The sequence below is a fragment of the Microtus pennsylvanicus genome, chromosome 3, assembly GCF_037038515.1.
Source record: "Microtus pennsylvanicus isolate mMicPen1 chromosome 3, mMicPen1.hap1, whole genome shotgun sequence".
NCBI classification, from domain to species: Eukaryota; Metazoa; Chordata; class Mammalia; order Rodentia; family Cricetidae; genus Microtus; species Microtus pennsylvanicus.
Window position 1 is genome coordinate 137,601,001 of NC_134581.1, and position 20,854 is coordinate 137,621,854.

General features: G+C 46.1%; 1 protein-coding gene across 5 annotated transcripts in view; it reads right to left on the bottom strand.

The window, feature by feature from the left end:
- Positions 1 to 476: 476 nt before the first annotated feature.
- The window catches only part of Invs (inversin), a 145,824-nt gene continuing 125,446 nt past the window's right edge, over positions 477 to 20,854 (bottom strand). For 2 of the 5 annotated variants that reach the window (XM_075967238.1, XM_075967242.1), the window contains 5 exons: positions 16,956 to 17,227; positions 7,727 to 8,420; positions 4,678 to 4,907; positions 3,813 to 3,887; positions 945 to 1,438 (listed from right to left, as the gene is read on the bottom strand). In XM_075967238.1, coding sequence (XP_075823353.1) covers positions 1,083 to 1,438; positions 3,813 to 3,887; positions 4,678 to 4,907; positions 7,727 to 8,420; positions 16,956 to 17,227 — 1,627 coding nt within the window. In that variant the 3' untranslated portion in view covers positions 945 to 1,082. Of the gene's footprint in view, positions 1,439 to 3,812; positions 3,888 to 4,677; positions 4,908 to 7,726; positions 8,421 to 16,955; positions 17,228 to 20,854 lie in introns of all 5 variants that reach the window. The other 3 variants (XM_075967241.1, XM_075967237.1, XM_075967239.1) reach the window with 3 other exon arrangements.

Below are 20,854 nucleotides of genomic sequence, written 5' to 3' on the forward strand. Positions count from 1 at the left end.
ACTTAGCAGCAAATTAGCTGAATCTTTGTGAGCCATCCAGGTAAACCCGTTTCCATAATTTTGAATATAATCTACTAAACCAAAAGTCAAGGTCATTAATAAGGTAAACCCTTGCTTCCTGTTCTTTAGTGCTAGCACAGGAGCGCCTGGCGTCATTTGTGCCTCTGTGAAAGCCCATAATCACTTAGACTTTAAGCCAAGTATTCTTAGAGAGCTAGAATGTGGGTTACTTTTCTAAAAGAAATTAGTTGGGGAAAGACGACTGCTTTCTTCAGCAAGTTGTGACAAGATGCAAAGCAGATGAGAGATGAGAGACCTACTTTGACTCACTCTGCTCTGAACCCTGCCCTACTGCTTTCTTGATACTGTGATATTATTGGTGCTACTCAGCAGTGAAGTGTTGGAGGAGGCTTCTTGTTGGTTCCCGCGCCTGGCTAGCTGAGACCCGAAATAATCACACAGAAACACTATTATTTAAATTACTGCTTGGCCCAATAGCTCTAGCTTCTTATTGGCTAATTCTTACATATGAATTTGACCCATTTCTATTAATCTGTGTATCGCCATGTGGGCTAAAGCTCAGGCATCTGTCTCTGGTGGGGCTCCATTGCCTCTCTCCGACTCCTCCCTTCTTTCTCCCAGCATACAGCGTAGCTTTCCCCACCTAGTTCTGTTCTTCCCTACCATAGGCTCAAAGCAGTTCTTTATTCGTTAACCAATAAAAGCAACACATAGACAGATGGACCTCCCACACCGTTTCCCCTTTAAATGTAAACAAACCTTTACAGACAATATTTGGGAAAGAGTGAGCACATGGCTGCAGCTTGCACCCTTCCAGGGCCAGTTTGGAAATTGACAACTGTTAGGAATTAACAGAGTGTATTTTCAGCCTCCTGGGCAGTTTCTAAAGGCAAACACTAGACCATGATTTTGATTTAAAATGTGATGTTCATCACATTATGTTCCAGGAAATTAAGGAGTTAAAGGTGCTGGCTGTGGCACAGGTTTCCCATCTGAGAGCTTCTCTAGAGGGAAAAAACCAGGCCTGTGCCTAGCTGTCCGAAATCCCAACCAGCAGCGGCTCAGTGCAGGTGTTGTTGGTTACGCTGGTGATTGCCATCAGTTCTCCTTTCCAGCCTCCTGGAGGTGAGGCGCACAGCGAGGCACTCCATAGGAGCAGAGTCTGCTCTGGTGTACGCCAGGAGGAAACATTTGTCTTTGGAGTTGCTACCTCGTAATCCGGATAATAAGGCTCTAGGTATGGAAAGTGAAGTGTTCCCATGAGTAACAGCGGTTGATAGAGCAGAACTCCACACTGGTTCTGCTTTTCCCCCAGGGTCAAAGCTTTGGCTTGTTCTTTGACTGGCTGGTTGCAGATTATAAGAAAACTTCTTTGATCTTCCAACGTTGTCAAGATGTATAGATTGCAGACTGTGGACTGTTAAAAGCAAATGGATATTTATATTATTGATCTTAATGAAGAGAGAAGTTCTTTGTGCTGAGGAAAAAGGATTTGGAGTGGGCTTATCCCTGGACCCAAGGAAAGTGGTGAGCCTAGATGCAGATGACTGGTTCTTCCTCACCTCACTGTGGGTGTGTCTTCAAAACAGTGACCTGGGTTGTAAGTGAAAACTAGGTCTTGAGTGGGAAGGACATGCTAGTATGCCTATCTTTATGCCCTTCACATGGCACACGTCATTTATACATATCTTTGAATTCCTGTGCCACATACTTTTGTAAGTCTAACAGAAAAATTAGGTTTGTTTGAAGGAATGACAGCAGGAATCTCAGGCTTTTCTCCGCTCTTTAGAGGCTCTCAGTATGTGGCCTAGGCTAGCTTTGAACTCATAACCCTCCTGCCTCAATCTCCTGATAGTTGGAATTTCAGTACTACACCTGGCTGTCAACATTGGTTTCTTGGGTAACATTATTAGGCTACAACAAAAACATTAGTTTTACACACCATAACAACTGACAGCCACAAAAATGGCAGGTGGGAAAAACTTGCTGAAGATGTGTCTTACTCATAACATCATGCGAAAGATAAAAGTAAGTATGAAATATGGGCAGTTTGGGGGAAGGAGCACAGGTTAATTTCCCTGAGTTTAAATTACTGCTTTTAGAACATGGGCACTGGAAACTGGTATCTTGAAATAAGTTGTCATCTATATTCCGCTCCAAAGGTGGAGGAATATGTTGGGTTCCAATAGAGGACCATTACCAATAACCACATGATCCTTGGTCATTGCTCTTGCTAGTGGGAGCCCGCTAAGGAGATGGGCATAGATAGCTATGCATCCGTACAGAACTAGGTTGAAACCTAGTAATGGTGTATGTGTGGAAGATTGCTGAGAGCAGGTTGCTTATTTGGGTTTCATGCATGCCCAGCAATAGTCCAGGGAGCCTGCATCTTGGGATTTCCATCACTCTCTCCCTTTCTATGTGTAAAGATTCGGGAATTTCCACTTCCCGAATTGGAACAACATGTACATTGCCCAGCAAAATTAAAAAAAAAAAATTGAATAGCCCACTGAGCAAAATTTGAAAAACCTTAGCACCACTGAATTCTTAATGCAAAAAGCAAACAACTCAGTAGAGTTAATGCTTTTCTTTATGGTTCAACCACTTGATTCCATGTTTTAGGGCCTTCTATGTAAGTTCCAGTCACTGAAATCATTGATAGACATGTTTTCCAGTTAAACCTTAGCATCTATCTGACAGGCTTTACTACTAAGTGTTTTGTGCTTAATGTGGGTGTGCTTGGGTCTAACAGCCTGTGTTACCCCAAATTTGGGGCTAAACAGATTGTTTTGTTTGATTTCAGACAAGTCAGAAATTTGCAAGACAAACACACTGCTTATTCCATGAAGTCATTAAAAAGTCTAAAGTATGTCTTTGCATTTACTCAGTCTTTAAGCACCTCTAGGCTGCCAAACATCTTCATTTTTAAGGGCCAGTGGTAAATATGGATTTGAGGGGAATAATCTGATTGCCTACTTTGTATTTAATTATATCTAAATGCCATATATCTCATAGTTTCATATGACAGTTCTTATTTTGAAATATTTCCAGTCCAGTATAAGGAGAGTCATGCCACGCAACTGTGGCCCTTGATTCCTTTGAAAGTTTCCAGCTACCCCACCTGCTACTCTCTGATCAGCCTGCCTTGTGTTACATGAATTAGCCAACTCTTATTAAAGATTTTGCAGTAATTACTCTGCTTTTCCCCACCAAAAACTAAATGAACAGTAAAGTTCATGCTGACAGTCATTGTTCACCTTCTAGATACTCTCTGTTCTGCAGGATGGCCCTGTAGATTAGGGAGGGGGGAGCGTGTTGCCATGGCCACCTGTGAAGACAGGCCAGACCTGGCATTAGCTGCTGACAGCCCTGAACTTATCACCCACTCTTAATGCTGGCCTGAAGGAAGAGGCCCTGAGTAAAACTCCCATGTCTGGCGAGGGAAAAGAAGTCCCCTGTGCTGCTGCTGGGGGTGCAAGCGTGCTATTGAGCCTGACAGAATGCGCTCTAATGGTGTGTGTGGCCTTCCATCTGTGGGGAGGAAGCTGAAGTCAAGGATTCTAACACACTCCTTTGAAGAAAGTCTGAAGAATGAAATAAAAGATCAGTAATAGATAGCTACCATTTATATTTCTATTGGAGGTACTATTAATTGGTTTTTAGTTGTGAAAATTATTTGCCTCTTAAAAATGTTTATTGTAGTAATCCATGAAAAGGGGAAGTCAAAGGATCATGGGAAAACGCATCCAGTTCTCTCCCCGCATGCCCTGCCAGTGTAGTGGCTGCCTTACCTGGACTGAGATGCAGCACAGCAGGGCCTTTGGAAGGCTTGGGGGCATGATGTACTTTCCCATCTTGAGAGCAACCTGCAACCAACCAGCAAGGCACCTAAGTGTTAGTGCTCCCTGTGACCTACCAAGTTCTGAGTTCTCACTCAGGTGAGGGTTTGCCGGTGCCTGCCCAGATAGTTAGGCATGTGTGGGAATAGGGTTCAATATCCTTTATAAGTTTGGTACTAGAAATGCTTCAGATTTTGGAGTTGGTTGGTTTGGCTATTTGAATGAACCTTTCTGGCTGAGTACCCCTAATCCAGTGGTTCAAAAGCTGAAATTATTCAGAATCAGAAACCTAATGATCACAGACATTGTAGGCTGGGAGCGGACAAGTCGAAATGCTGTCTAAACTGCAAGGGATGTTCCTAAAGGTGCCTGGGCTCTGTTTCTCTATTGAGCAGCTATCCAAAGTGCAAGGATAACTGGACTGATTTATTCTGGGGGCCTTTTGTAGAGCTGGTAATATTTCAGGTTACAGCCACTCATCTGTTCAGTTCTGCAGTGCCTGGGTTGTGGGCCTTTGCGTAGAAGAGCAACACTGCTACCTCAGCCTAGAATGGCCAAAAGGACACAGGGTCTCAGGGCCCGGTGGGTTAATGTGAGGGGAGGGCCCAAGCAGACATCTGAGAGGTCTGAGTGGTGAGGCTTTTAGTCTGGGAACTAAGAGGAGGGGCTCTGGCTGGAAGGAGGGCATTATACTGATTAGTGAAAATTCTCCTGGTGACTGAAAACAAGACGAAGAGTTGTCCAGTTAAGTCTTATTGCAGACTGGTGTGACACTCAGGATCCCGAGTGTTTGTTGCAGAGTACCCAGAATACTTACCATAGATCTGCCTGAGCACTGAGTGCCTTGCAGACTTTGTGGCTGACATGCCTTTGGGTGGACTTTTGGGTGTTCTGCTTACTGTGACGGACTTTGGGAACCTGTGTTCCACTTCTGTCCTCCAGACCTGAAGGAGCAGGACTGTGCACACTTGGGTACATCTGAGCATGTCTCCGGCTCTGAGCTGCTTCACGTGCAGAAGACGAGGCAGGTGTTTCCTGAGCTGGTATCTGGTGGGGTCAGAGGACAGGCTGTCAGACCCTGCAGTGCTGACAGCTGAGGCAGTGGAACAAGCTCCCACCCCGGCTTCAGCACCCACACTGAGTGAGGTGTCACACGTGAGCCAGGAGCTGGGTGTTTGGGAGGCTCTCCATGGCTGCTGGGATTCCCTGGGTGTAAATGGGGAGTAGATGCTTACTAGGCAGAGAAAGGCACTCCAGACAGCAGAATTGGTACAAGCAGAAATGGGGCATCTATGCCCAAAACATGTGGTCAAAGCACCATGAGCTTGGTTAGGGAAGGATCTACGGCAGAGCCATGCTGTAGGAGCCAACAGTGTTGATCATGGAATATTCCAGTCACCATCCTAGGGCTTGAGTCCTGGGAAGGCACATTTTAGGACATTTGTAATGACTAAGCATCTTGGGAAGGTGACGCCAAACCCAGAATTTTGTGGCCTTGCACTGCTAATGGGTCTGCCCCACTCATGATGGCACACATGGACATAAACACCTCAGATATAGTCAAGTCTTAATTGTTAATAAAAATTACAATTTTAAGACTCATTTTGGGGGTAGGGGCTAAGGTTGCATCTTCTCACTCCATCCCTGTCTTCTAGCTCTTTCCTGGACACATTCCCTACAAAGACAGCCAGGATTTCATGAACAAGAGTGTCAAATCCTGTCCCCTTATCCCTTTCATTGTTTTTTGGGCTTGGTGCCAGACATTGTCCAAGGACAGGCAGTACTTTGGGTTTCTGTAGATAAGCGGAGAACAGCTGAAACAGAATCACTCAGTGTGCTTTCCCACGGGCCCTTCGAGCACTGATGTCCCATCTCAGGTCGGCACAATGGTGGAGCCCAAGCAAACCTGCATAATCACCTGCCCAGGTGGGCGTGCGCTGTGAGTCCCCGTTCCTGAGGGAATGACTGGGCTCATTTACTCTGGACACTTGGTGACAGAATCTGTCAACCTTGGACTCTTCAAAGGGACCCAAGCAGACAGTCTGAGGAGAGACCTTTCAGCTAGGGAACAGCTGTGGCCTGAAAGGGTAAGCCTTGCTGTTTTCAGTAAAGATGCTTAAAGCAAAGTTTCCTTGGCTGCTAGCCAGTGCATGTGCTGGCATGATTCCCCAAAATGGAGAAATAGTGGCTATTCTCACCTGTGACTTGGCATGGGGGTGACCATCTTAAAGTCAGCACTCGTGCCTTCTAGCTCTGGAATGTTGGTAAGCCAACAAATCTCCTTGTGCCTCAGTTTCCTGATTTGTGGGATGAGGTGAGGACAGACCTACCTCACCGTGGTTTGAGGATTTGGCCCAGTAAATGCTGACTGCTATTGGCAATGGCAGTGCCAGCAGCAGCTGATGGAGAACTGTTCCCTGACATGTACCACCCCTTCTCTAACTTCAAAGAGGAGCACAAGTCTCCTCTGCCTATCATAATCGCAGCAAACACACTAGTGATGAAGGCCTAGGATGTGGGCCAGTCACAGTCAAGTGCTACTATAGGCACAAGTCATTTTCCTGAGCGTTTGTGTCCTTGTCTGGATGGCCTCCTTGGGGTGACTGGAGCCATGGGAGCTTGGGCACATTATTCAAGGCTTGGACGAGCACAAATGAGAAGGCCTGGCTCTGGGTTGTGTCGTCTTCGGCAGGGTGTTCCCGGAGGCCTTTCTCTCTGTTGGCTGCTGTGCTCCCTGCTAGTACTGTTTTTCTGCCCCCCTCCTTCTGATGGGCTGTGACACACTACATATGCAGTTCCCAGTGACTTGCTGTTACTGTCTCCCCATTAGAGGCCACATAACTCCTGTGTTGTCACCAAGGACAGTTTCACTTGGATAGAGTGGAGACTCAGTGTGAAGGAGACTGATACAGGAAAATCTGCCCCTGCCCTAGAGGTAATCAGGCTCCGCACATCCCAGTCCTATGACTTAGCCTCCACCCCAGATTTTAGGCCCCAGCTCAGTCTGTGTGATGGTGGTTCAAATAGGTTCATAGATTTCAGCATAATGATCTTGTATATCTAAGCACTGGTTTAGATATTTGTAGTATGACAAATTCCTGGATTAGAGATTAAAAAAAATACCTTGTGATATGACGGGACAGGTAAAGGCACCTGTTACCAAGCCCAATGTCCTTCCTGTGTTTAATTCCTGGGACCCACATGATAGGAGAGAACCAGTTCCCGCAAGTTGTCCTTTGATCTACACACACACACGATAAACATTAAAATATTCTTTAAAAAAAAAAAAGATTCTGGGGCTGAAGAGATGGCTCAGCGGTTAAGAGCACTGACTGCTCTTCCAAAGGACCTGGGTTCAATTTCTAACACACATGGCTCACAACTGTCTGTAACTCCAGTTCCAGGGAAACCAATAACCTCACACAGACATACATGTAGGCAAAACACCAATGCACATAAAATAAAAAAAAATAAAAAAAATAAAAGAAGATCCTATATATGATGCACCAGAGTTTACAAAGCATGCAGCAGTCTCATGTACCGGAGTTGATAAATCCCACTTTACAAACAGGAAAACTGAGGGTCAAGGGAGGCCCAGGGATTTGCTTAAAGTTAGTCGCTGTCAGAACCGCAGCGGAAAACTGGGCTTGTTCTGTACTGCCCTGTCCTCGGCACGTGCCTCTACAGAAAAAATCTTCCATTTTACTTAAACCATATGAAGTGCTGGGAGGGAGAGGTATACATCCATGGGAAGAAGGCTCCATCCAGTTGCCTTTATCCTGAACACAGCTCACCAGAACACAAAAGACAGCACAGGACGTAACAACAGCAGGCCGGTGGCGGACTGCAGTCCCTGGCCCTCTTACCTTCGCCAAGCTCGCTGGATGACTGCTGCGGCCTTGTTCTTTCTGCGGAATAGCTCTTTCCTACTCCGCTCCCTTTGGATTATCTGCAGGCGCTGCTCTACAGGGAGAAGGTGGATATTCACACTCTGTCCAGGAAGGGGTCCATGGACCACATCTCTCTCTGGAGATGCCCGGGCATCCTCACACAGCTTCTTGCATCCTGACCTCAACTCTTCTGTACGGAGTGGCAGATCTGAGGAGACCCCTCCTACAAGCTTGTCCGGGGTCACCTTGTTTCTTGGTGTGCGGTGATGGAGAGGGCTCTGTTCAGTACAGGCAACGTCCCTCCTGGCACTGCCAGGCCGGCTGGACCCAGCTGGGGAGCACCTGTCTCTGAGCTGGTGGGTGCGCCTTTTCTGGGAAGCACCTCTGGACCTGGGTGCCCTGTCCTGCCTCCTGCTTGCCTTCCTGGGGCTGTCCTGCTGGGATGCACTTGCAGGGCTGGAGTCCTCTCCTTTCTCAGCAGGCTGGGCTGACCCAAAGGACAAGGGCTGCCTGGCCCTGCTTGGTCCCTCCACGCATTGGTGCTCGCCATTGGTCTCACCTCTGCACTTCTCCACAGAGGATGCTCCCTGATGCCTGGCGCCATCACCACCTTCACGGGATCTGAGGTGCACATAGGCAGAGGGGCCTCTGCAGTGTTCCCTGGGTGTTTCTTGGGTAGACAAGGAAAAAGTAGAATAACAATCAGTGTCTAATACTTTCAGGTGAGGGCTGTTGTGTTCATCTGTTCACAAGAAAGATGCAGACACTTCTGGTAGCATCACAGTAACAATGGTAATGTAACAGTAACACAATAACACAGAACAAAACTCATTTTTTTCCCCAGCAATCTGATGAGTTAGGCAGCCAGAAAGCATTCTGTTTCTCTCTAGAAATACCCATTAAAATAGCAGGAACATCCTTTTAAACGTACCCTCTTGATTTAAAAAAAATAAAGGGATTCTGGATGCAGAAAAGAAAATTTGAAAGGCAGAGTGACGAGGGCGTGAACTGAATCCACCAGTGTCCGCTGTCCAGCAATGGGGCAGGTCAGGGGTGGCCTTATTAGACACTTGGCTGTGTCGAAACAGAGCCTTGCAGGTAGAATGTGAACTGGAGTGGAGATCCTGCAAGCAGCCGGAGGCTCCCGAAAGACACAAGCCGCATTACAGTGTGCTTGCCAGCACCAGGAGATGAAGATCATGTGTCTCTACCTAGACTCTGGATGGGTGGAGTCTCCATTGTGAACTTGAACCCAGTTTTGTATTCCATGTGGGTTCAGTATGTATTTCTTAACCTTGGGACACATTAATATACAAACTGGTCTCAGGGTGAGGTATCCCAGGATGGCCCACAAAAAGCATAGGCGATATTGCTTTTGTGTGTCATGTCCTCAACTAAACATATGCAGGGGGGTCTTCTGAAGGAGATTATCACGGTCCAAAATTTTAAAGGGCACAAGGGCAGAGTTTGCCTTGAATGACAGTTAATGTACAACATGGAGGGATTAGGTCTCCCAGAAGTTTGGTAAACATACATGAGATTAAAAATATGCAAAAAGATATGTCTGAAAAAAGTGAACGAAACACAGAACAAAATACCCAATTCAATGAAGACAGCACCAATGTAAACATCAGGCAGGAACTTGTGCTTCTGGGGAGGCAGAGTTGACACATGCCTCCACGGAGGATGGTGGAGATGCAGAACAAAAGGATACCATCCATAGGACGTGCTGAGGAGCCAGCAACAGAAACAGGAAGAACTGAGACTCAGGTGGTTCTGGTGAGGAAGGCCTGTGCAGATCCCACGGTCTGACGGTCCATTTTTCAGCCTAGAACCTGCTACTGGTTTGGGACTGGGACCCTGAACAGCCCAAGGAGACAAGGGGAACTGGCAGTAGCTTAACAGCTGCCACAGCTCAGCTCTGGGGCGGATCACAGGATCTTGAACTGCTGGCCCTAGCTTTCCAGTTGTAATGTCAGTGTTTCCTTCTCAGCTGGAAATGTATGGGCTCATGAGCCAAGTCAGCAGAGCAATAGTAAGTGAGAAGAATAGATGAGATTACATGTTATAAACATTATCAGGTATCATATGTGTGAGAATATCTATTGTGCTTTGAATACGAATGTTCCCCATAGATCCATATATTTGAGCAGCTGGCCCCCAGTTTGGGAGAGGTTAGGAGATGTGCCCTTGCTCTCCTCTAGCACCATGCATGTCTGCCTGCCCGCTGTCATGCTCCCCGTCATGAGGGCATGGACTTGCCCTCTGAAACGGTAAGCTCCAAAACACTTTACACATTGCCTTGGTCATGCTGTCTATTCACAGCAACAGGAAAGTAACTAAGACATATATTCAGATAATGTTTCCAGAAATGGGTTTTAAAATAAGTGTAATTTAAAAATTATTACACTTAGTGAGTGTGTGTGTGAGGACAATTTGAAGAACTTCATTTTTCCTTCTACCATGTGGGTTCTGGAGCTTGAACTCAGGCTTGACAGCAAGCACTTTAACCCATTGATCCATCTCTCCAGACAAACTATTCTTAGTGTAAAAGAATATGGTACTTGTTATAGAGGGTTTTGTGTGTGTGTGGTGCATGTACATGCATGCATGTTTCTCCTATATCTATTCAATTGTGCAAAGTAAACACAGAAAATATAACCCAGGAATAAAAGCACATTTTCCCACGGGGTGAGGGGTGAGGTGGGAATGGCCCCCGTGGATGGGTACTGCTGCAGCTGGAGAACCGCTGGGACAAGTCCCGCTGCTCACTGCTGGAGAGGCAAACGGCACAGCCACTTGACAGGAAGAGTGGCGGTTTCTCACAAAGCCAGCATGTGTTCCCCATTGCTGCTCGCTAGCTGCCCTCTCCACAGACCAAGCTCCCTCACACCTACCATCATCAATGCCTTTACGGGGCCTGACACACATGTAGGTAAAGAGACACTCCTACCAGATTCCCAGGGAAGATAAAGCAAATTTGGTATTTACCCAAGAACTCTCTCCACCTCCCCCAGGCAGCTCTACTCTTGTGGCATTCTCCTACTCTCCAAGCCGCCACCACTGCCTGAGTACCGACCCCATCTGGTCCTTCTGATCCCTCCACTCAGACACAGTCATCTTTTTGATAATCATGACTGCTTCCATCCCCACAGCCTACATCTGCATAGTGCTGTGGAATGTCCTTTATCTACACGGTCTACCACATGGTGCTCATTACTTTCTACACAAGGCATTATCTTCCCTTGTTACTTTCAGTTTATTTTACAATTTTTAAATTTGAGACAGGCCGGCCTTGAACTCTTGGTGATCCCTTCTGCCTCAGTTTATAATGCTGGGATTACGGAGGTGAATCACTGCACCCTACTCCCGATGTGGGAGGGTCTTCTTTCCATCTGTTGCTTTCATTGGTTAATTAATAAAGAACACTGCTTGGCCTGATAGGGCAAAATTTAGATAGGCGGAATAGACCGAACAGAATGCTGGGAAGAAGGGAAGTGAGCCAGACGCCACTGTGCCTCTCCTCTCCAGGGCAGCCGCCATGGAGCCAGCTGCCAGGTCAGACATGCTGAATATTTCCCGGTAAGCCACCAGCTTGTGGTGCTACACAGATTATTAGAAATGGGTTAATCAAGATGTGAGAATTAGCCAATAAGAGGCTAGAACTAATGGGCCAAGCAGTGTTTAAAAGAATACAGTTTGTGGGTTGTTATTTCCGGTAAAGCTAGTCGTGCGGGAGCTGGGCGGACCAAAAGCAGGCCTGCTCCGTTACTGCATACCCCTCTCTCATTAGGACCCTGAGGCTTGAAGGCGTCACTAGCCTCATGTTACACAGCCAGTGAGTGGTGGGGTCTGTCCTGGTAGGTTTTTGTTGTTGTTGTTAACTTGACACAAGCTAGAACTTCTTGAGAAGAGGAACCTCAAAAATGCCATCATCAGATTGCCTGCAGACAAATCTGTAGGGCATTTTCTTGATTGCTAATTGATGGAGAAGGGCCCAGCCAACTGGAGGCAGGTGGTATAAGAAAGCAGGATGACAAGCCGGGCATTGGTGGTGCACACCTTTAATCTCAGCACTTGGGAGGCCGAGACGCGTGGATCTCTGAGTTCAAGGCCAGCCTAGTCTACAGTATGAGTTCTAGGACAGATAGGGCTACACGGAGAGATCCTGTGTCGAAAAACCAAAAGCCAAAGGGAAAAGGAAGGAAGGAAGCAGATGAGCAAGCCAAGCTCTGTTCCTCCATGCTGTTTGCTTCCGTTCCTGTCTCCTAGTTCCTGTCTTGAGTTCCATCTCACATGTATAGAACTTGATGCCCATCTGTGATGGGCTGAAAGGTGTAAGCTGAAACAAACCCTTTCTTCCCTATGTTGCTTTTAGACATGTGTTTAAAACAGCAAGAGAAACCCTACTAAGACAGAGTTCACATGTAAGCCCAAATCCATGCAGCCAGCATGCTCTGCATACAGTATATACCACACAGCAAGACATGCTGAGGCTTACCCTTCTTCAAGATACTCAGGTTCCTGGTCCTTTTTGTTTTTTTAAAAAATGATTCCTAATTGTTCGTATGTGGGGAAGGCAGGAGTGGGGGAGTGGTGCAGTGCCCATGTGTGCAGTGCCAAGGAGGCCAGGAAAAGGTCCCCGGAGCTGTGAGCTCCCTTCAGTGTGGGTGCTGGGAACCTGAACTCTGATCCTTTGCGAGGACCGTCCAGTCACATACAGCCATCTCTCTAACCCCTAGTGGCCCTTCTGAGGAGGCCATGCTGGGTGCTTTGCAAGGCAATTAAGCTCCTCTGTTACCTGAGTCGGTAAGGCTGGGCAGCGGAACAGAGGCACCGGTACTTCCCACTTGTGGATGCTCCCATTTCAAGGTGTGTACTGCCTACTCACGTTAGATGAGTAAACCCAACCCTTCTCAATGTGACCCAACAACGTGAGCTGTAGTGTCTTTTGTCCAGTGATGTGGGGCTTCCTGGGAACCCAACGAAAATAGCATCTACCTTCCCCATTTGTATTGTGGCCTCTTGGGCAGGTGAACAGGGTCAAAGTTGTGAAATGGGAGCTCCATTTCCTTCCAGCACAACCAGCATCATTAGCCTCCTGTCCAGCTCTGGAGGAGGCAACAGCAGAGACCCTGTCTGCATATCTGAATATAGCTCTTCATAAAAGCTCCATATTAGGGTGTCACTTTCTATTTTCAAATGAGCAAGAATTCCTTTATCTCAGACTTGTTTGACAATGGTTTATACCAAGAAGTAACTGTGGCCTAATGTACATCCTTATGTACATGTATTCATGAGTGTGCATAGACATAATTAAAGCATGGTGCCTTAGAACATGCAATGTTCTTTTAGCTACATTTTTATTTGTGTGTGTGTGTGAGAGAGAGAGATTGAGAGAGAGAGAGAGAGAGAGAGAGAGAGAGAGAGAGAGAGAGAATGAATATGTTAGCAGTGTATGCTAAGGCAAGGGTGTGGAAGTCAGATGATCCCTTGAAGGAGTCAAGTCTCTCCTGTCCTTTGGGTCCTGAGCATGAACGCAGGTTGTTAGGCTTGGAGGCAAGCACCTTCGCCTCTGAGTCATGAAAGTTGAGGCAATCCTCCTACTCGAGCTTCATGAGTGCCAAGATAACAGGTTTATGCTCTGGGTCCAGCCTATGTGCAATGTTTTATGCATACATACATATACACACATATACACATGCATACACACATATACACATACACACACATACACACACACATACACATACATACACACACACACACACACATACACACATATACACACACACACACATGCGCTCTTCTATTGCAGGCTATACTCCATATATCACATAACAGAAGGAATACGTTACAATAGCAAATACCATAATCTGGTCCAAACCATGCATGAGAAGCCCAGCTAGACGCAGTGTGACTAAGGGACAGAAGAAACGCTCATCAGAACCTGAAGAAGTGCGCAGTGTTCCAGGTCGGAGGCCACCTATCATGACCCTGTCCGTTCACAGCTCACTGGCTCTAGAGTGAGCCGACATGCAGTCACTCTCTGGAGAGCAGCACAGCAGCACAGCACTGTCTACCTGAGGCTCCAGGGTCAGAGTCAGAGCTCACATTCCTGGGTAATCGGTGCTGTGCTCACTGCTGGAGGAGAGTCTGGTGACGTGGTTCTCAGCCTTGCTTGCTAATTCAGCACTACAGGGTACAGTGTGGGCTAAGAGCTTCTCTGCTAGATGAATGCTTGCATGACTCAGTGGACTGAGCAGAGAAGCTCATCTTGCCACAGAAATGGGTTTACTGGGCACATGCCCAGTAAAGACTGTGGCCGGATGTGCCTCCTACTCCACCTGAACAAGACCATCAGATGTGTATTCTGTTCTCACACTACAGTTGGGATTCAGGCATGTGGGAACATGGATAATACATCTTTATTTATAAACAGTTATAAATAAATACATTGATTTATATGTCTGAATTAGAAGAGTCCTACTCTGGGAACCTCCAACACATCTGAACTTCAAGCTTGATATAATCGTTGGGGTAAGATTTGGGGTCTGAGATAAAAGTAAGACCACTTCTTATATCAGAAACATGTGACCAAGCTGTGCCCCAAGTGGAGATGTGACAGACTACTTAACAGTTCCTCCCATGCCAGAGTGCATATCACTGAGTCTGAGTTGGTCCCTAACTCTCACTGACCTGCAAGCATGGTATGTGCATTCTGCAGCCTGTTTCTAAGGAGGTTCTGGAGTTTTTGCTTTTGTTTCCTAGGAACACTGTGTAGGGTGCTAGTCTAGCTTGCTAGAGGATGGAAAGGACATGCAACAGGGTCATGGAATCCCAAGTGACAGTGGCACTGCTGCCAGACATGTGAGGCATGACTAAGACAATGCAATCCAATCTGCTCTCTGTCTGAGGGAAGCCATAAGGACAAGGCCTTTGGAAACCTGCAAAGGAACTGGTAAGCCACAGAATTCTGGGAAACGATGAGCTGGTGCTCTAAGCCACTTAGCTTCAGTGTGACATGTCATCTAGTAGTAGACGACAACAGCAATCCAGTATTTACAGATCTTGAAGTCTGGTGGGAAAAGTAGACAAAGCCGCCAGGAATAACAGTGACGCTGATGTATAGGGGAGGCCAGGAGAGGGGTGGGCACAGAACACGGAAGTGTGGCCTTGTTCAGAGGGGTGATATGGTTGGACCAGAGAAGAAGCACTTTTCATTCATACAGAAAACAGAGAAAATGTCACCTGATAGGGCCCTAAGAAAGAACCCAAAGAATTTAACATGGCTGCCACATCATGGCAGCTAATCAGTGCCCATGATGTGGGCACTGTACTTGGGCTTACGGTGCTGACACACGGACACTGAATGGAATCCCAGAAATGTTTAGGCCTTTACGTATGGTGAGATTAGCAGTTTGGCTTAATACCAGTTACTAAAGATTTATAGGTCACGGGCTAGAATAAATCCTATAGAATGTTTTCTTTCTATCCATAACTTCCATTTTATAGCTAAGGAAATTGAGATTTAGAGAGACAGGCTGGATTGCCCAAACAAGTGACTAAGTGACAGCGAGACCTCAGAGAACTTTTCATAATAATTTATACTAAGATATTTGCTTTTTAAAAATCATATCAGCATTAGCCTGTAACTTTTGGGAGGCTCTCATTAATCTCTAGTCTAGGAGAGCAGTTCAAAGGGCTTCAACTGGTTTGTGCAAACACTGCAGTCCATGACAAATACCTGCTTTCCCGGGAGTCTAGAATTATGTGTACACTAAGCTGAGGTGCCTGTGTAAAATCATGACCTCCTAGGCTCATGGGAGTTTTTCTGGAAGAAAAAAGGTTGTGAAACTGGTCATTATAATTTGCTGCTGAAGTAAAACTCTCTCTGTGTGTGTGTGTGTGTGTGTGTGTGTGTGCGCGCGTGTGTGTGTGTGTGTGTGTGTGTGTGTGTGTGTAACTTTCCCAGAGCCTTTGCATGGAGAAGTTTTTCCTTTGCTGGTTTTGCTGTGGGTATTGTAACATATGTCACAGCTCTGAGGACACTCCGCTCCCGAATCCTGTATATTTCTCCCAGTAACTGACCACATTAAAGAGTCTTGGGGACTCTTGGCACCAGATGAACTACAACACAGAGAAGACAAATCAGAAACTCATGGTGAGATAAACTTTTGAAAACTAAAGATAATGAAAGCATCTTGAAAACAGAGGAATGACATGCTACCCAGGAATGTTCCCAAGGAAGACCAATGTGTATGACAATGGTTTTTCTCATCTCAAACCAAGGAACCCAGAAGGAAGTGACATAATATGGTAAAAGAACTGCCAAGCACAGATCCAATGTGGCTTCTTGGGAACTCAAAACAAGGGAAAATGCCATGACTATGCTGCTGGTAGACCGTAAAGATCAGCTACAGAAAGCTCTTCAACCACAAAGAAAATGACAGGAATAGGAATCTTAGAGCATCAGGAAGAAGGGATAACAAAAGAAGGACAGAAATATGTGTATCTAAATTAGCTTTCTTTATGACTTTTATAAATTATATTTGATGACTGAAATGAAAATTATAACATCTGATCTTTGCCAATGATATTTATTTAAAGGTTTGATTTTATTATTTTTAAAATTAAGTATGTATATACTTAATATATTACTAATATATTATATAGAATTCCTTATTATACTTAGTATATACTTTACATATATATACATGCATATACACATACACATGTACATATATATGTAACTGTGTGTCAGTGGGCGGGGATATGTAAGTGTGAATGCAAGTACCCATGAAGCACAGAAGACAGAGCCGGATCTTCTGGAGCTGGAATGTCAGGGGATTCTAAGCAACCTGATGTGGGTAGCCCCAGCAATGGTATTAAAAGTGGTATGGCTACCTAGTGAAAGAGTAGTCTGAATGTTTCACTCAGTGGTAACATGCTGCTGTTAGCAGACTGAAGCAAGTTACATACATAATACCCAGAGCCATAGTGCCAAAACTAGATCAAAGAAATATACTCAGAACCCCGACAAATTAGTTAGGCTAGAATCCCAAAGTGTTCCAGTAAACGTCAGCAACGCAAGAAGACAGAAAGACAAACACACAGAGCACGCTGCAGCAGGTCTCAGATCTGCCCTACTAACTGCCTGGCAAAGCCCGCTCTATGGGTTGTTGACAGCAAAGGGCACACTTACCATTTGGCTTTCTGGAGGCTGTTCCCTGAAGGTCTGAGGAAGAATCCTTGTGGGAAGCTCTGCCTGGGCACTGACCTAGAGACCTGCTGTGCTCTGGGTCAGCGCTTTGGACTGTGTGGCCAGCAGGTGGCTGTTTGCTAGGGGCCACACTCTGCTTGCTGGGCTTGCTCTGGGGGCTGGGTGGACAGGGGAGAATGTGGGGACTGGGGTCTGTACTTTGCAGCTCTTTTTGCTGTTCAGCTTCTTTCCTCTTATTTTCCTCCTCCCGTTTTCTGGAAACAAAGCCAAAGAAGAAAAAGTCAAAAGGGCCTCAACTACTTGAGAGTCTTCAAGAGAACTGAAAGGTTGGGAAGAACTGTTACAGCACAGGATGGTTATGGATAAACACTTTCTATGGCGGGCTTCTCCTCTAAGTATGATAGCAACCACCTCCTTGTCCCAGGCGTTACAGAGTGTAGCCTGAAACCATCAGGCAGATCACTCTGCGTAGCTGAGACATAAACAGTCAAGCTAGGTTACTAGAATGTGTAATTTACCAATCATGTGGGCCCTGGAACTAACCACAACTCCACTCCTTTCTCTCCTGCTCCAGAAAGCAGAGCAGAATGCCACTGAGACCACAGGGACTGCCTTGACTCAGCTCTGCTTGTAGAAAAGGCTGTCACAAATGGAAATGACATGGAAAAGATACTTGCAGGCAACCTCAAAGCTCTAGCCAAGAACTCAAGCAAAACCCTTTGCAAGTGTGGCCCCTGCGATGATCTTCAAAAGCCAAGCATGAACAGTGTACTGGGGGGCTCAGCTCAGCCTTTGAGTGGCAATGTAAAAGAAGCCGGAGCAGAGGCCAGGCCCAGAGACCAGCAGCTATATTTGCCCCTCCCCTTTCTGTTCGTTCTCCCTACTTCTTGGCTGCTATAATGTGGGCTGCTGTGCGCCACCACACCCTCCCCACCAGCAAGGATGGTTGCACTGAAACCATGAGCCAAAATTCTATTTCCTCAGTCATTTTGGTCACAGCAGCACAGAAGTAATCAATACAGTGTCCAGTGATTCCTTCTGACAAAGGGGGAAACTAAGGCATAAAAGGCATGTCCAACGTGTAGCCACTGGATAGCTATGAATGTGGTCAAACACAATTGTGTATAACAATGTCATGCCACAATCTCAAAAGGTTAGGACCGGCGAGATGGCTCAGTGGATAGAGGTGCTTGCTATGCAAGCCTGAGAACCAGAGTTCAATCCCAGGGACCCACATGCTGCAGAAGGAGAAGACTGGCCCCTCAAAGTTATCAGCTGACCCCCACATATGCACCAAGGTGTGCACATCTACACACACATACCATGTACACACATGAGATGGGGGAAAGGCTATACAGCTCTAGAGAAGGCCAGATGAGACATCTCGGAACCACTGCACGGGCAGTTACAGAATATTTATTTATTACCTTCTTGCTGTATGCCACGTGTTGTAAGGCACCGGAGATATGAAGACAAAACACCCAATCCCTGCTCTTAAGGAATTGACAGTCGAGTGGGGGAACCAGATCCACATCCTGCTGCAGATGGGAGGGAGGTCTGGGTGGGATGAGTGCTACAACAGAGGTGTCTGCATAGAGATAAGGGGGTGCAGGAGGCAGACACTAATTAGACAGAGGCAGGGAAAGACTTCTTATGAAGAATGTCAGAGGAGGGAAGAGTGGAAAGAGAGGTTATTCTGGTCCAAGGGAAGAACATGAGCAAGACTTGAACCCTGCTCACACCCAGGCTATGACTGACAAGACATCTCTAGTGCTTGCTGTGATTTTAGATTTCCCTTCTACAGTACCTTGAGAGATGACAACTGAGCTCCCGCTGGAACATTGCAGTGAGCAGACCCGACTACAGCATGAGACAGAGGTTTAGCTGTAACCTTTCCCGCTGCTGTTGCTCAGTGTCTGGGTCTGTCAGCCTCTATCCCTTCACTGTCTCTGAATAACAGATGGAGTAATATTTGGTCTTTACCGTCCTCTTCAGGGAATAAGAAAATGTTGCGTGTCTGGGACCTTTGGCTTATTGAACGTTAGAGCTGGAAGGGCCTCAGACATTCAGTCCAGCTAAAAAAAAGAATCTCATGACTCACCAGTCACTTTGATAATGAGAGTAAAAAAATCTGTAACTCTTCTTTCCCCAAAATGAATATATACTCTTGACATATGAAATGCTGTGTATGGTCCGAGGGCATTCCTAGAACCTTGCAGCCCACCTGATTAAGGAAACTTCTGAGGCACTGGGCTGCATGAAGGAGACCACAGAAGTAACTCCTCATGGATTAGATGGCTGTGCGAGCAAACGAGTGGGGCACACAGCCCAGCCCTGAAGAGAGGCTGATGAACTGGGGGTACAGGGGAGCAGGCTGCAAAGCCCAGCCCTGAAGAGAGGCTGATGGACTGGGGGTACAGGGGAGCAGGCTGCAATAAGATCTGCTGTCAAATCAAAGGATGTCTGTGGCAGGGATGGGAGTGTCATGAGCACTCTTCAGAGTTTGTGAGAAAACATTTAGAATTTTCCCTTTGGCTTTAAGGGGTAGCTTCAAGGGAAAAAACACCCTCAGGGGGCTGGAGCGATGGTCAAGAGTTAAAAACATATACTGCTCTTGCAGAGAACACGAGTTTGGTTCCTGGCACCCAATCAGGAAGTTCACAACCGCTTATAACTCCAAACCCGGGGATCCTATGCCTCTCCGGTCTCAGAGGGCCCTTGTACTCATATGCACACACTCAGACATAGGCACACATACATACATATAACCTAACAGAATTTAACAAGAAAGAAATGAAGTGTCAGACACAAACCTCATTGATGGAATGTACAATATCCCCTATTATTTCATTTTTTGGAGGACACAGAACTCCTTGTAGAAAGGATTTAAGCATCCAAAGAACTTGCCTAGGTGGTCAGACTGGACTTACCTGTGTAACTCTAAAAGGTGATCTCGTACACTAGACAGAAGGAAGCTCAGGTCTCTCAGTGGGGTCAGTGAGGAAGAACAAAAAGTTTGAAATGCCCACACATGAAATCCAAAGGTTGTGGGGTTGTAATGGAGAGACAGCACTGGTATTCAAGAACGACAGCTATTAAAGTGGTGTGCCAGTGACCTGATGTGTTGTCAGGCGGCCTGCATGGCAAAGTGGAAACGCCCAGTGGACATTGGTGTGAGACTGATTAAGGGTTTTCTACAGTGGTGATCTAATTAAAAATATTTTTTGGGATATCTATGTTGCCTACACAGGTCTTGAAGTCCTGGATTCATATGACCCTTCTGCATCATCCTCCGGAGTAGCTGGAACTACTGGTCTGATTCTAATTTAATTTCTAATAATGCGTACATTTTCTTTTTTAGTGGAAAACAGTATAGCATGTGCAGAAGCCAGAAGAGTAGGGCTGAGATCAGTCTGGAGATGGTACAATTCAAAAGATGGAGGAAGGAAGAGTGAGGGAGATGAAAGCGAAATAATACATTATACAAAGGAGGCATCAAGGAAGATGGGTGATTGACATAACAAGGCCCCACCTAAGTCTGATTTCCACTCTATGCTCTGGCAGGGAAATTATAGTATGTTCATTTTGGCAGCAACATAGTGCCCTATGAGTTATGAAGTGCTTTTAAATTAGTATGGGTATTTCTTAAATAGGACTTTCCAAAACACCTCTTAGAAAGTATATCTGTAATCTTCATCTCTCCCAACTTCTCCATCATGATTTAGAGATCACTTTCCTGCATGTTTAATGAATCCTTCCACTTGCTCACTTTACAAACCTGAGTCCTGATGTCCAATCATGGTTAAATAAGAAACGGACATTGAGATAATGGCATGTGCCTGACACACCTTCATTAAAGATTCAGCAGCAGAATTCTGGGT